Below are 17,417 nucleotides of genomic sequence, written 5' to 3'. Positions count from 1 at the left end.
CAAGTATATTGCCCCAAGTTCAGAACTGGTTCATAACTTATCCTAACTCATAGTTAACTCAAAGCTAACATTGTCCTGAATGAGCTAGTAATCAAGTATATTGCCCCAAGTTCAGAACTGGTTCATAACTTATCCTAACTCATAGTTAACTCAAAGCTAACATTGTCCTGAATGAGCTAGTAATCAAGTATATTGCCCCAAGTTCAGAACTGGTTCATAACTTATCCTAACTCATAGTTAACTCAAAGCTAACATTTTACATTTACATTTTTCCATTTCAGTAATTTAGCAGACACTCTTATCAAGAGCGACTTACATTACTCTTAAGATTAAAAAATAAATAAAAAGTGTGTCAGTACGTAATCAATATTGTAAAGACAGACACACATTGGTTTTAAATCAATGAAAACATTTCAGCCTGTACACATGTTTTTAATATTTTATTATAAATAGTAAATAGTGCTGCATTTGACAAGACATATTCCAACAAAAATCATTTTATGCAGTCATAAATGAAAATGATATATGTTTACAAAAGAAACAAGGCAGAAAAATATAGGTGTACAGATGTAGGATCTTAATTTGAGCCAGTTTGATAGAGTTGGAAAATACTGCTGCAGCAACTGCAAATGTGAATTATCATGTGGATTATAATGAATAGACATTTATGTAGGGGTTGATTCATTTTTCGTAATGAAAAACAAGTCTGAAGTTTCAAAGTGGAAATTATAAACTTCAGAAGCCTTTTAAAAAACAAAAATACCCTACAATTTCCTGTGTTTAAGATCCTAGATCTGCTGTTTAAGATTTACGGGTCCACTGAGTATTAAGACCAGGGATACTAACAGAGGTGGACTGAATAAATACTAAATGAACAGGAGTGGTATGTTTCATCAGGTCCAATTAACACTTGACTGGACTATGTGACTGGTCCCAGATCTGTACGGGCAGAATCTTAACTTGAGTGTATATAACTCAGATTTATACTCAAATCTCCTATCTGCAAAAATCGAAGTTTCCTGTACATGCATGGATCTTGTGTTAGGATTCTTATTGCTTTAAAAGTGATCCGAGCCTTCCAGTCTCCAAAGTGCCCTTTTCAGTGGTGGCATATATTATTATTTTAGTATATATTTTTTGTCGTTGTTGTTCTGAGTGCGCTCAAATCGGTGGTAAATTCTCATCTATGCTTCAGAACCAAAAAGTTGTGCTTCTTGATTTTTGACCAATGACCAGTCATCAATCAGCATTGGCGCGCAAAGGCAGGCGCGCATATCCAGATTAATGACCAGAACACTTGTTTCATTTCCTCCAATTCTACGTGCCAAATACAGAGTAGGCCTACGTTTATCATCCATATAAAATACAGTTTAGCAATCTACTATGGACTCATATTTGCCCGAACAATAGGCTAGGTGGAGATTTGATTGGTAATTTCCAAATTTAAGATAGGGCTAATTTGGGTGGCTACTGCTGGCTATATGTCTAAAGATAAGCAGCTGTAACGTCGCACTGCTTTCAATATTATGGAGTGAAGATGTAACATTTTCTGGTGAATTTGTTACAATAGTTGTAACGAAGAACCGGGCTACAGGGCTGACAACAAACACTTTGCAGGCAGGTTGCCCTCCAAAGTGGCATCATTTTCCATACGATCCTGCAACCTCCTCTACAAGTAGGCCGTTTGACTTTGCTTGCTCTGGACTCCAGAGAAGTGACATGATATATCCCTAGTACATATTGGCTGCAAACATGAATGACTTTCAGACCCAAATTCAGCTGTAAAGTTTATTTCTGTAGACTTGCGTTTTGAAAATGCGTCACCATTTATGGCTGTAATGACACGCTACATTTGCTCATACGTGCATGTGCGTGCGCCGGGGTTTACATGTTTTGTAGGCTGACCACTCCTTTTTGGGGGTCGCGGGTCAACGAATATGAAAAACCCTGGGATACATGATCGTGGCAACAAATGGAGTTGTTTTGGATTTAGTAACGGTAGGCAACAGTATTTCTCACCATCTTCTATTTTGACTGGAATTGTGTGGGTCATTAATTTTAATAAGTGCAGCATTAATTCCAGTTCAAAATAGTTTCGGGAAATACTTTACTCATCAGATTGTGCTGCTTTCGCCTCTTGTAAAAATTGCAGCTGCTGCGGGAATTTCTTTGAGGGGGCACCCTACTTTTTGTTTGAGCACATGCCCCCCAAAAGGTCTGTGCACTGCCCTGCAAGCAACCCAGCTATCTTTGTTTTTCTCAATACAATATAGATTACAAAAAGAATGTAGAAGGCTAGTTGAGGAGATGTGTCAGTTAATTTCATCTGAGGCACTTCTTTGGGTTGAAGCAGCTTCCATCTACGACTGTATGTCTCTATCTCTCTGTCTCTCTACTATCAACCGAGATGGGTGAAAGACTGAGTTCACTGTCCAGATCTTTACTTTAACCCTACAGTCATGTTACGAATCAAATTGATGGCGGTTTTTCTTCTCCTGATAGAACCAATTTCATTTCCCCAAATCATGTGAAAAAATACATAGTATCAGTGTACAGTATAAGACATTTCCCTAAGACATTGTGAGTGCCATAAATAAAGCATTGTGGCTGAGTGAGCGGTGTGCCTATTGCAGGTCCATAGATAGATCACCGTTAGCCTCAGGATCGTGCCTTAAAAACGTATTTTCCTCCCATCACATTGGCCTCGAAGGCGCATCCATGGAAGAAAAACAGCTTACAAGTCCTCTCCCACTCTCTCCCACTTATTACAAATCAAAGGCAGAATCTTGACTGAGTGAATTTTGTTTTATTCACCCTTTTTTCATTTATCCTCTGCCTCACCTCCTCTTCTTCTCCTTCTCTCCATTTATTTTTCTCTTCAAGCATGGAGAGCAAGGCGTGCTTGGTTTTCAGAGCATGACGTGAAGTGCGAGTGGGGCGAGAGCCAGGTAACTGGAGAGGGCTCCCCCTTTAGTTCTGATTATCCCATTGAGACTCCCCCACATCCCCAACCACGGTACCCCATCCCAAAACAACCCCCCTCCGTCCATTTATCTGGGTTGTCCCTTCTCCTCAGGGGCTGGGTAGGGAATAGGCAGAGGGGGGGAAGGGGGGAAGGAGGTATTTCTCCGGAGTTGACTGTCAGGTTGGCCAGAGATCTCCTCCACTCCTGGCCATGTTGGGGTTTCAGATAATGAAAGGCACCTGAGAGAGAGGGGGGGGGGGGGGGCGTTAGAACTGTTCTCCATTGGGTTTCATGTCAGTATCTCAAATCAAACTGTCACATGCGCCGAATACAAGTGTAGACCTTACTGTGAAATGTTTACTTACAAGCCCTAAAGTAAACTAAAGTGAGAAAATTATACAAAAGTAACACAATATCATAACAATAACGAGGCTATATACAGTGGGTACCGGTACCGAGTCAGTGTGTGGAGATACAGGTTAGAGGTAGTTTGTACATGTAGGTAGGGATGAAGTGACTGGATAGATAATAAACAGCCAGTAGCAGCAGTGTAAAAAACAAATGGGGGGCAGGTAGCCTATTGGATAGGGCGTTGGGCCAGTAACCAAATGGTTGCGAGATCGAATCCCTGAGCTGACAAGGAAAAAATCTGCTGTTCTGCCCCTCAACGAGGCAGTTAATTCACTGTTCCTTGGCAGTCATTGTAAATAAGAATTTGTTCTTAACGGACTTGCCTAGTTAAATAAAGGTTCAAAAGTAATAGTCCGGTGGCCATTAGATGAATTGTTCAGCAGTCTAATGGCTTGGGGGTAGAAGCTGTTGACTTGGCGCTCCGGTACCGCTTGCCATGCGGTAGCAGAGAAAACAGTCTATAACTTGGGTGACTGGAGTCTCTAACAATTTTATGGGCTTTCCTCTTACACCATCTATTCCTGGATGGCAGGAAGCTTGGCCCCAGTGATGTACTGGGCCGTATGTACTACCCTCTGTAGCGCCTTACAGTCAGATGCCGAGCAGTTGTCATTACAGGCGGTGATGCAACCGGTCAGAATGCTGTTAATGGTGCAGCTGTAGAACTTTTTGAGGATCTGGGGACCCATGCCAAATCGTTTCAGTCTCCTGAGGGGGAAAAGGTTTGGACCATGATAGATCGTTGGTGGTGTGGACACCAAGGAACTTGACATTCTCGACCCGCTCCACTACAGCCCCGTTGATGATTTCCCGTAGTCCATGATCAGGTCCTTTGTCTTGCTCACATTTAGGGAGAGGTTGTTGTCCTGGCACCATACTGCCAGTTCTCTAACCTCCTCCCTATAGGCTGTCTCGTCATTGTCGGTGATCAGGCCTTCCACTGTTGTGACGTCAGCAAACTTAATGATGTTGGAGTCGTGTTTGGCCAGTCGTGGGTGAACAGGGAGTACAGGAGGGGACTAAGTACACACTCCTGAGGGGCCCCAGTGTTGAAGATCCTACCCTTAACACCTGGGGGCGGCCCGTCAGGAAGTCCAGGATCTAGTTGCAGAGTGAGGTGTTTAGTCCCAGGGTCCTTAGCTTAGTGATGAGCTTTGTTTGCACTATGGTGTTGAACACTGAGCTGTAGTCAATGAACAGCATTCTCACATAAGTGTTCCTTTTGTCCAGGTGGGAAAGGGCAGTGTGGAGTGCAATTGAGATTGCGTCATCTATGGATCTGTTGGGACGGTATGCGAATTGGAGTGGGTCTAGGGTATCTGGGAGGATGCTGTTGATGTAAGCCATGACCATCCTTTCAAAGCACTTCATGGCTACCGACGTGAGTGCTACCAGACAGTAATCATTTAGGCAGGTTACCTTCGCTTCCTTGGGCACAAGGACTATGGTGGTCTGCTTGAAACATGTAGGTATTACAGACTCGGTCAGGGAGAGGTTGAAAATGTCAGTGAAGACACTTGTTCCGCGCATGCCAGTTGGTCCACGCATGCTTTGAGTACACATCCAACTGGCCCTGCAGCTTTTTGAATGTTGACCTGTTTAAAAGGTCTTGCTCACATCGGCTACCGAGACCATTATTACACAGTCATCCAGAACAGCTGTTGCTCTTGTGCATGCTTCAGTGTTGCTTGCCTCGAAGCGAGCATAAAAGTAATTTAGCTCTTCTGGTAGGCTCGCGTCACTAGGCAGCTCGCGTCTGGGTTTCCCTTTGTAGTCCGTAATAGTTTTCAAGCCCTGAGAAATCCGACAAGCGTCAGAGCCGGTGTAATAGGATTCAATCTTAATCCTGTATTGACGCTTTGCTTGTTTGATGGTTCATCGGAGGGCATAGCGGGATTTCTTATAGGCGTGTGGATTAGTTTTTGCTTGTAAGCAGGAACCCGGAGGATAATATTATGGTCAGATTTTCCAAATGGAAGGCGGGGGAGAGCTTTCTATGCATCTCTGTTTGTGGAGCAAAGGTGGTCTAGTTTTTTTCACTCTGGTTGCACATGTGACATGCTGGTAAAAAACATTGTAAAACTGATTTAAGTTTGCTTGCATTAAAGTCCCCGGCCACTAGGAGCGCCTCTTCTGTGTGAGCATTTATTTGTTTGCTTATGGCCTCATAGAGTTGGTTGAATGCAGTCTTAGTGCCAGCATCGGTCTGTGGTGGTAAATAGACAGCTATGAATAATGCAGATGAGATCTCTCTTGGTAGATAGTGTGGTCTACAGCTCATCATAAGGTACTCTACCTCAGGCGAGCAATACCTCGAGACTTCTTTAATATTAGACATCGCGCACCTGCTGTTATTGACAAGAAGCTTACCAGACGTAGCTTCTCTGTTCTGTCGGTGCATTGAAAATCCCTCCAGCTCTTTATTATCAGTGTCGTCATTCAGCCACGACTCGGTGAAACATAAGACATTACAGTTCTTAATGTCCCGTTGGTAGGATAATCGTAATCGTAGGTCATCAATTGTATTTTCCAATGATTGCATGTTAGCAAGTAGAATTGATGGCAGTGGGAGTTTACTCGCTCGCCTACGGATTCTCAAAAGGCAGCCCGATCTGCGTCCTCTTTTCCTCCATCTTTTCTTCACGCAAACAACGGGAATCTGGGCCTGTTCCCGGGAGAGCAGTATATCTTTCTCGTTGGACTCGTTAAAGGAAGAAGCTTCTTCCAGTTTGTGGTGATTAAACCCAGTTCTGATGTCCAGAAGTTATTTTCGGTCACAAGAAACAGTTGAAGCAACATTATATTCCCAAAAAGTTTTTAAAAAGTTACAAACAACGCAAAAAAAAACGAACAAAATAGCACAATTGGTTACGGGCATGTAAAACGTTAGCCATCATCTTCGGCGCCACCTCCTGTGTCAGGGTAACATCATGTCAGTGTCTACCTCCTGTGTCATAATAACATCATGTCAGTGTCTACCTCCTGTGTCAGGGTAACATCATGTCAGTGTCTACCTCCTGTGTCAGGGTAACATCATGTCAGTGTCTACCTCCTGTGTCATGATAACATCATGTCAGTGTCTACCTCCTGTGTCATGATAACATCATGTCAGTGTCTACCTCCTGTGTCAGGGTAACATCATGTCAGTGTCTACCTCCTGTGTCATGATAACATCATGTCAGTGTCTACCTCCTGTGTCAGGGTAACATCATGTCAGTATCTACCTCCTGTGTCAGGGTAACATCATGTCAGTGTCTACCTCCTGTGTCAGGATAACATCATGTCAGTGTCTACCTCCTGTGTCAGGATAACGTCATGTCAGTGTCTACCTCCTGTGTCATAATAACATCATGTCAGTGTCTACCTCCTGTGTCATGATAACATCATGTCAGTATCTACCTCCTGTGTCATAATAACATCATGTCAGTGTCTACCTCCTGTGTCATAATAACATCATGTCAGTGTCTACCTCCTGTGTCATGATAACATCATGTCAGTGTCTACCTCCTGTGTCATAATAACATCATGTCAGTGTCTACCTCCTGTGTCATGATAACATCATGTCAGTGTCTACCTCCTGTGTCAGGGTAACATCATGTCAGTGTCTACCTCCTGTGTCATAATAACATCATGTCAGTGTCTACCTCCTGTGTCAGGGTAACATCATGTCAGTGTCTACCTCCTGTGTCAGGATAACGTCATGTCAGTGTCTACCTCCTGTGTCAGGGTAACATCATGTCAGTGTCTACCTCCTGTGTCAGGATAACATCATGTCAGTGTCTACCTCCTGTGTCAGGATAACATCATGTCAGTGTCTACCTCCTGTGTCAGGGTAACATCATGTCAGTGTCTACCTCCTGTGTCAGGGTAACATCATGTCAGTGTCTACCTCCTGTGTCATGATTACATCATGTCAGTATCTACCTCCCGAGTCAGGGTTACATCATGTCAGTATCTACCTCCTGTGTCATGATAACATAATGTCTGATGGGTGAGAGGGGTAAATAGTGGGTGAAGGTGTTGAAGAGAGCAGTGAGAGGTAGAGAGAATGGAGGATGTAAGGAAGAGGGCGAGAGGGGGTGAGGGAGTTAAAGAGAGGCAGATCTGGCGCTTTCCCCTTTGGCTGGGCTGTACTGTACTGGGGAGAGTTAGAGTTGGCCTGCCTGCCTGCCCTGGCCACGTTGGTCCTGGCCACGTTGGTCCTGGCTGTGGCTCTGCTCCAGTGATCAATAACAACTCAGACTGCATCTGACCTCCACAGGGACACATGTTTCCAATCCCTGCCTGCCAAAGGCCATTTCGCTCCCCGTTAAAAAGACCCCCTCTCAACTCCACCTTCCACCCAACTCTCTCTTACCAACAACCCCCTACCCCTGCCCTCACGAGCTGCTTGCACATGGGTCCCCAGCTTGGACCTCCCCAAATTAATGACATCAAGATGCCGCTACTGACGGGCCAGTCAACATGTGGTAGTGTGCCTCCCCCGCCCCTCACCCCACCCCACTAACTCTCCCTCCTCCTCCCCCGCCTGTCAAACATGCTTTGGGGAAGCCGCTCCTTTGATTTGGGGAGGTATCTTCGTTACCTAGAGGTCATTACATGGCTAGGTGAACGAGCGGAGGGTTTGATGGTCCAGCTCATCACACAGGTTCGTGAAAGGTCACAGGCTGATGGTTATGGGGGAGAGAGGCCAACCGACATACTTCTGTATCTGGTCATGTAGATATATGGTGTGGGTAAATGCTCACAGGTAATAGTAATGGAAACTGAAGTGCCCCCTCGACTACTAGCCGTGTCTCTGACATATGTGTAATGTCACCGCCTGATTTGTTGGCCTTTGCAATTAACATGGGTAATTATTCTGAAAATCTAAACCTTGAGTATGGTCTCTAATCATGGGAGATTGTAGGGTATGTAGAAATGAATGGAGTTAGTATACCTTTAATGCTAATCTAATGCGTCTTTCATAAAGATATTTTAACAAACATTATTTTCAGAATGAGTTACAATCAATGCATTCAAACAACAAATGTGTCTAAAATAACCACATACAAATACACACATATATATATATATATATTACTAACAGTCCCAGTGCTACAATAAAACATGTTGCTAACAGTCCCAGTGCTACAATAAAACATGTTCCTAACAGTCCCAGTGCTACAATAAAACATGTTGCTAACAGTCCCAGTGCTACAATAAAACATGTTCCTAACAGTCCCAGTGCTACAATAAAACATGTTACTAACAGTCCCAGTGATACAATAAAACATGTTACTAACAGTCCCAGTGCTACAATAAAACATGTTACTAACAGTCCCAGTGATACAATAAAACATGTTCCTAACAGTCACAGTGCTACAATAAAACATGTTCCTAACAGTCCCAGTGCTACAATAAAACATGTTCCTAACAGTCCCAGTGCTACAATAAAACATGTTCCTAACAGTCCCAGTGCTACAATAAAACATCTTCCTAACAGTCCCAGTGATACAATAAAACATGTTACTAACGGTCCCAGTGCTACAATAAAACATATTACTAACAGTCCCAGTGCTACAATAAAACATGTTACTAACAGTCCCAGTGCTAAAAGATGTTCCTAACAGTCCCAGTGCTACAATAAAACATGTTCCTAACAGTCCCAGTGATACAATAAAACATGTTCCTAACAGTCCCAGTGCTAACATAAAACATGTTCCTAACAGTCCCAGTGCTACAATAAAACATGTTCCTAACAGTCCCAGTGATACAATAAAACATGTTCCTAACAGTCCCAGTGCTACAATAAAACATGTTACTAACAGTCCCAGTGATACAATAAAACATGTTACTAACAGTCCCAGTGCTACAATAAAACATGTTCCTAACAGTCCCAGTGCTACAATAAAACATGTTCCTAACAGTCCCAGTGCTACAATAAAACATGTTCCTAACAGTCCCAGTGATACAATAAAACATGTTCCTAACAGTCCCAGTGCTACAATAAAACATCTTCCTAACAGTCCCAGTGATACAATAAAACATGTTCCTAACAGTCCCAGTGATACAATAAAACATGTTACTAACAGTCCCAGTGCTACAATAAAACATGTTCCTAACAGTCCCAGTGATACAATAAAACATGTTACTAACAGTCCCAGTGCTACAATAAAACATGTTCATAACAGTCCCAGTGATACAATAAAACATGTTACTAACAGTCCCAGTGCTACAATAAAACATGTTGCTAACAGTCCCAGTGATACAATAAAACATGTTACTAACAGTCCCAGTGCTAACATAAAACATGTTCCTAACAGTCCCAGTGCTACAATAAAACATGTTCCTAACAGTCCCAGTGCTACAATAAAACATGTTACTAACAGTCCCAGTGATACAATAAAACATGTTACTAACAGTCCCAGTGCTACAATAAAACATGTTCCTAACAGTCCCAGTGCTACAATAAAACATGTTCCTAACAGTCCCAGTTCTACAATAAAACATGTTCCTAACAGTCCCAGTGCTACAATAAAACATGTTCCTAACAGTCCCAGTGCTACAATAAAACATGTTACTAACAGTCCCAGTGCTACAATAAAACATGTTCCTAACAGTCCCAGTGCTACAATAAAACATGTTCCTAACAGTCCCAGTGATACAATAAAACATGTTACTAACAGTCCCAGTGATAAAATAAAACATGTTCCTAACAGTCCCAGTGCTACAATAAAACATGTTCCTAACAGTCCCAGTGATACAATAAAACATGTTCCTAACAGTCCCAGTGCTACAATAAAACATGTTCCTAACAGTCCCAGTGATACAATAAAACATGTTCCTAACAGTCCCAGTGCTACAATAAAACATGTTGCTAACAGTCCCAGTGATACAATAAAACATGTTCCTAACAGTCCCAGTGCTAACATAAAACATGTTCCTAACAGTCCCAGTGCTACAATAAAACATGTTCCTAACAGTCCCAGTGATACAATAAAACATGTTCCTAACAGTCCCAGTGATACAATAAAACATGTTACTAACAGTCCCAGTGCTACAATAAAACATGTTCATAACAGTCCCAGTGATACAATAAAACATGTTACTAACAGTCCCAGTGCTACAATAAAACATGTTGCTAACAGTCCCAGTGATACAATAAAACATGTTACTAACAGTCCCAGTGCTAACATAAAACATGTTCCTAACAGTCCCAGTGCTACAATAAAACATGTTCCTAACAGTCCCAGTGCTACAATAAAACATGTTACTAACAGTCCCAGTGATACAATAAAACATGTTACTAACAGTCCCAGTGCTACAATAAAACATGTTCCTAACAGTCCCAGTGCTACAATAAAACATGTTCCTAACAGTCCCAGTTCTACAATAAAACATGTTCCTAACAGTCCCAGTGCTACAATAAAACATGTTCCTAACAGTCCCAGTGCTACAATAAAACATGTTACTAACAGTCCCAGTGCTACAATAAAACATGTTCCTAACAGTCCCAGTGCTACAATAAAACATGTTCCTAACAGTCCCAGTGATACAATAAAACATGTTACTAACAGTCCCAGTGATAAAATAAAACATGTTCCTAACAGTCCCAGTGCTACAATAAAACATGTTCCTAACAGTCCCAGTGATACAATAAAACATGTTCCTAACAGTCCCAGTGCTACAATAAAACATGTTCCTAACAGTCCCAGTGATACAATAAAACATGTTCCTAACAGTCCCAGTGCTACAATAAAACATGTTGCTAACAGTCCCAGTGATACAATAAAACATGTTCCTAACAGTCCCAGTGCTAACATAAAACATGTTCCTAACAGTCCCAGTGCTACAATAAAACATGTTCCTAACAGTCCCAGTGATACAATAAAACATGTTCCTAACAGTCCCAGTGCTACAATAAAACATGTTACTAACAGTCCCAGTGATACAATAAAACATGTTACTAACAGTCCCAGTGCTACAATAAAACATGTTCCTAACCGTCCCAGTGCTACAATAAAACATGTTACTAACAGTCCCAGTGATACAATAAAACATGTTCCTAACAGTCCCAGTGATACAATAAAACATGTTACTAACACTCCCAGTGCTACAATAAAACATGTTACTAACAGTCCCAGTGCTACAATAAAACATGTTCCTAACAGTCCCAGTGCTACAATAAAACATGTTCCTAACAGTCCCAGTGCTACAATAAAACATGTTACTAACAGTCCCAGTGCTACAATAAAACATGTTCCTAACAGTCCCAGTGATACAATAAAACATGTTACTAACAGTCCCAGTGCTACAATAAAACATGTTCATAACAGTCCCAGTGATACAATAAAACATGTTACTAACAGTCCCAGTGCTACAATAAAACATGTTGCTAACAGTCCCAGTGATACAATAAAACATGTTACTAACAGTACCAGTGCTAACATAAAACATGTTCCTAACAGTCCCAGTGCTACAATAAAACATGTTCCTAACAGTCCCAGTGCTACAATAAAACATGTTACTAACAGTCCCAGTGATACAATAAAACATGTTACTAACAGTCCCAGTGCTACAATAAAACATGTTCCTAACAGTCCCAGTGCTACAATAAAACATGTTCCTAACAGTCCCAGTTCTACAATAAAACATGTTCCTAACAGTCCCAGTGCTACAATAAAACATGTTCCTAACAGTCCCAGTGCTACAATAAAACATGTTACTAACAGTCCCAGTGCTACAATAAAACATGTTCCTAACAGTCCCAGTGCTACAATAAAACATGTTCCTAACAGTCCCAGTGATACAATAAAACATGTTACTAACAGTCCCAGTGATAAAATAAAACATGTTCCTAACAGTCCCAGTGCTACAATAAAACATGTTCCTAACAGTCCCAGTGATACAATAAAACATGTTCCTAACAGTCCCAGTGCTACAGTAAAACATGTTCCTAACAGTCCCAGTGATACAATAAAACATGTTCCTAACAGTCCCAGTGCTACAATAAAACATGTTGCTAACAGTCCCAGTGATACAATAAAACATGTTCCTAACAGTCCCAGTGCTAACATAAAACATGTTCCTAACAGTCCCAGTGCTACAATAAAACATGTTCCTAACAGTCCCAGTGATACAATAAAACATGTTCCTAACAGTCCCAGTGCTACAATAAAACATGTTACTAACAGTCCCAGTGATACAATAAAACATGTTACTAACAGTCCCAGTGCTACAATAAAACATGTTCCTAACAGTCCCAGTGCTACAATAAAACATGTTACTAACAGTCCCAGTGATACAATAAAACATGTTCCTAACAGTCCCAGTGATACAATAAAACATGTTACTAACACTCCCAGTGCTACAATAAAACATGTTACTAACAGTCCCAGTGCTACAATAAAACATGTTCCTAACAGTCCCAGTGCTACAATAAAACATGTTCCTAACAGTCCCAGTGCTACAATAAAACATGTTACTAACAGTCCCAGTGCTACAATAAAACATGTTACTAACAGTCCCAGTGCTAAAAGATGTTCATAACAGTCCCAGTGCTACAATAAAACATGTTCCTAACAGTCCCAGTGCTACAATAAAACATGTTCCTAACAGTCCCAGTGATACAATAAAACATGTTACTAACAGTCCCAGTGCTACAATAAAACATGTTCATAACAGTCCCAGTGATACAATAAAACATGTTACTAACAGTCCCAGTGCTACAATAAAACATGTTACTAACAGTCCCAGTGCTACAATAAAACATGTTACTAACGGTCCCAGTGCTACAATAAAACATATTACTAACAGTCCCAGTGCTACAATAAAACATGTTACTAACAGTCCCAGTGCTAAAAGATGTTCCTAACAGTCCCAGTGCTACAATAAAACATGTTCCTAACAGTCCCAGTGCTACAATAAAACATGTTCCTAACAGTCCCAGTGCTACAATAAAACATGTTACTAACGGTCCCAGTGCTACAATAAAACATATTACTAACAGTCCCAGTGCTACAATAAAACATGTTACTAACAGTCCCAGTGCTAAAAGATGTTCCTAACAGTCCCAGTGCTACAATAAAACATGTTCCTAACAGTCCCAGTGATACAATAAAACATGTTCCTAACAGTCCCAGTGCTAACATAAAACATGTTCCTAACAGTCCCAGTGCTACAATAAAACATGTTCCTAACAGTCCCAGTGATACAATAAAACATGTTCCTAACAGTCCCAGTGCTACAATAAAACATGTTACTAACAGTCCCAGTGATACAATAAAACATGTTACTAACAGTCCCAGTGCTACAATAAAACATGTTCCTAACAGTCCCAGTGCTACAATAAAACATGTTCCTAACAGTCCCAGTGCTACAATAAAACATGTTCCTAACAGTCCCAGTGATACAATAAAACATGTTCCTAACAGTCCCAGTGCTACAATAAAACATCTTCCTAACAGTCCCAGTGATACAATAAAACATGTTCCTAACAGTCCCAGTGATACAATAAAACATGTTACTAACAGTCCCAGTGCTACAATAAAACATGTTCCTAACAGTCCCAGTGATACAATAAAACATGTTACTAACAGTCCCAGTGCTACAATAAAACATGTTCATAACAGTCCCAGTGATACAATAAAACATGTTACTAACAGTCCCAGTGCTACAATAAAACATGTTGCTAACAGTCCCAGTGATACAATAAAACATGTTACTAACAGTCCCAGTGCTAACATAAAACATGTTCCTAACAGTCCCAGTGCTACAATAAAACATGTTCCTAACAGTCCCAGTGCTACAATAAAACATGTTACTAACAGTCCCAGTGATACAATAAAACATGTTACTAACAGTCCCAGTGCTACAATAAAACATGTTCCTAACAGTCCCAGTGCTACAATAAAACATGTTCCTAACAGTCCCAGTTCTACAATAAAACATGTTCCTAACAGTCCCAGTGCTACAATAAAACATGTTCCTAACAGTCCCAGTGCTACAATAAAACATGTTACTAACAGTCCCAGTGCTACAATAAAACATGTTCCTAACAGTCCCAGTGCTACAATAAAACATGTTCCTAACAGTCCCAGTGATACAATAAAACATGTTACTAACAGTCCCAGTGATAAAATAAAACATGTTCCTAACAGTCCCAGTGCTACAATAAAACATGTTCCTAACAGTCCCAGTGATACAATAAAACATGTTCCTAACAGTCCCAGTGCTACAATAAAACATGTTCCTAACAGTCCCAGTGATACAATAAAACATGTTCCTAACAGTCCCAGTGCTACAATAAAACATGTTGCTAACAGTCCCAGTGATACAATAAAACATGTTCCTAACAGTCCCAGTGCTAACATAAAACATGTTCCTAACAGTCCCAGTGCTACAATAAAACATGTTCCTAACAGTCCCAGTGATACAATAAAACATGTTCCTAACAGTCCCAGTGATACAATAAAACATGTTACTAACAGTCCCAGTGCTACAATAAAACATGTTCATAACAGTCCCAGTGATACAATAAAACATGTTACTAACAGTCCCAGTGCTACAATAAAACATGTTGCTAACAGTCCCAGTGATACAATAAAACATGTTACTAACAGTCCCAGTGCTAACATAAAACATGTTCCTAACAGTCCCAGTGCTACAATAAAACATGTTCCTAACAGTCCCAGTGCTACAATAAAACATGTTACTAACAGTCCCAGTGATACAATAAAACATGTTACTAACAGTCCCAGTGCTACAATAAAACATGTTCCTAACAGTCCCAGTGCTACAATAAAACATGTTCCTAACAGTCCCAGTTCTACAATAAAACATGTTCCTAACAGTCCCAGTGCTACAATAAAACATGTTCCTAACAGTCCCAGTGCTACAATAAAACATGTTACTAACAGTCCCAGTGCTACAATAAAACATGTTCCTAACAGTCCCAGTGCTACAATAAAACATGTTCCTAACAGTCCCAGTGATACAATAAAACATGTTACTAACAGTCCCAGTGATAAAATAAAACATGTTCCTAACAGTCCCAGTGCTACAATAAAACATGTTCCTAACAGTCCCAGTGATACAATAAAACATGTTCCTAACAGTCCCAGTGCTACAATAAAACATGTTCCTAACAGTCCCAGTGATACAATAAAACATGTTCCTAACAGTCCCAGTGCTACAATAAAACATGTTGCTAACAGTCCCAGTGATACAATAAAACATGTTCCTAACAGTCCCAGTGCTAAATAAAACATGTTCCTAACAGTCCCAGTGCTACAATAAAACATGTTCCTAACAGTCCCAGTGATACAATAAAACATGTTCCTAACAGTCCCAGTGCTACAATAAAACATGTTACTAACAGTCCCAGTGATACAATAAAACATGTTACTAACAGTCCCAGTGCTACAATAAAACATGTTCCTAACAGTCCCAGTGCTACAATAAAACATGTTACTAACAGTCCCAGTGATACAATAAAACATGTTCCTAACAGTCCCAGTGATACAATAAAACATGTTACTAACACTCCCAGTGCTACAATAAAACATGTTACTAACAGTCCCAGTGCTACAATAAAACATGTTCCTAACAGTCCCAGTGCTACAATAAAACATGTTCCTAACAGTCCCAGTGCTACAATAAAACATGTTACTAACAGTCCCAGTGCTACAATAAAACATGTTCCTAACAGTCCCAGTGATACAATAAAACATGTTACTAACAGTCCCAGTGCTACAATAAAACATGTTCATAACAGTCCCAGTGATACAATAAAACATGTTACTAACAGTCCCAGTGCTACAATAAAACATGTTGCTAACAGTCCCAGTGATACAATAAAACATGTTACTAACAGTCCCAGTGCTAACATAAAACATGTTCCTAACAGTCCCAGTGCTACAATAAAACATGTTCCTAACAGTCCCAGTGCTACAATAAAACATGTTACTAACAGTCCCAGTGATACAATAAAACATGTTACTAACAGTCCCAGTGCTACAATAAAACATGTTCCTAACAGTCCCAGTGCTACAATAAAACATGTTCCTAACAGTCCCAGTTCTACAATAAAACATGTTCCTAACAGTCCCAGTGCTACAATAAAACATGTTCCTAACAGTCCCAGTGCTACAATAAAACATGTTACTAACAGTCCCAGTGCTACAATAAAACATGTTCCTAACAGTCCCAGTGCTACAATAAAACATGTTCCTAACAGTCCCAGTGATACAATAAAACATGTTACTAACAGTCCCAGTGATAAAATAAAACATGTTCCTAACAGTCCCAGTGCTACAATAAAACATGTTCCTAACAGTCCCAGTGATACAATAAAACATGTTCCTAACAGTCCCAGTGCTACAGTAAAACATGTTCCTAACAGTCCCAGTGATACAATAAAACATGTTCCTAACAGTCCCAGTGCTACAATAAAACATGTTGCTAACAGTCCCAGTGATACAATAAAACATGTTCCTAACAGTCCCAGTGCTAACATAAAACATGTTCCTAACAGTCCCAGTGCTACAATAAAACATGTTCCTAACAGTCCCAGTGATACAATAAAACATGTTCCTAACAGTCCCAGTGCTACAATAAAACATGTTACTAACAGTCCCAGTGATACAATAAAACATGTTACTAACAGTCCCAGTGCTACAATAAAACATGTTCCTAACAGTCCCAGTGCTACAATAAAACATGTTACTAACAGTCCCAGTGATACAATAAAACATGTTCCTAACAGTCCCAGTGATACAATAAAACATGTTACTAACACTCCCAGTGCTACAATAAAACATGTTACTAACAGTCCCAGTGCTACAATAAAACATGTTCCTAACAGTCCCAGTGCTACAATAAAACATGTTCCTAACAGTCCCAGTGCTACAATAAAACATGTTACTAACAGTCCCAGTGCTACAATAAAACATGTTACTAACAGTCCCAGTGCTAAAAGATGTTCATAACAGTCCCAGTGCTACAATAAAACATGTTCCTAACAGTCCCAGTGCTACAATAAAACATGTTCCTAACAGTC

General features: G+C 40.5%; 1 protein-coding gene across 1 annotated transcript in view; it reads right to left on the bottom strand.

The window, feature by feature from the left end:
* Positions 1–444: 444 nt before the first annotated feature.
* LOC115101795 (paired box protein Pax-3-like) overlaps positions 445–17,417 on the bottom strand; it is a 93,714-nt gene continuing 76,741 nt past the window's right edge. The window contains exon 9 of the mRNA XM_065005792.1: positions 445–3,204. Within this exon, the coding sequence (XP_064861864.1) occupies positions 3,187–3,204 (18 nt within the window). The 3' untranslated portion in view covers positions 445–3,186. The remainder of the gene's footprint in view (positions 3,205–17,417) is intronic.

The sequence above is a fragment of the Oncorhynchus nerka genome, linkage group LG20 (assembly GCF_034236695.1).
Source record: "Oncorhynchus nerka isolate Pitt River linkage group LG20, Oner_Uvic_2.0, whole genome shotgun sequence".
Taxonomy (NCBI): domain Eukaryota; kingdom Metazoa; phylum Chordata; class Actinopteri; order Salmoniformes; family Salmonidae; genus Oncorhynchus; species Oncorhynchus nerka.
This window is presented reverse-complemented; position numbering and strand designations above follow the sequence as displayed.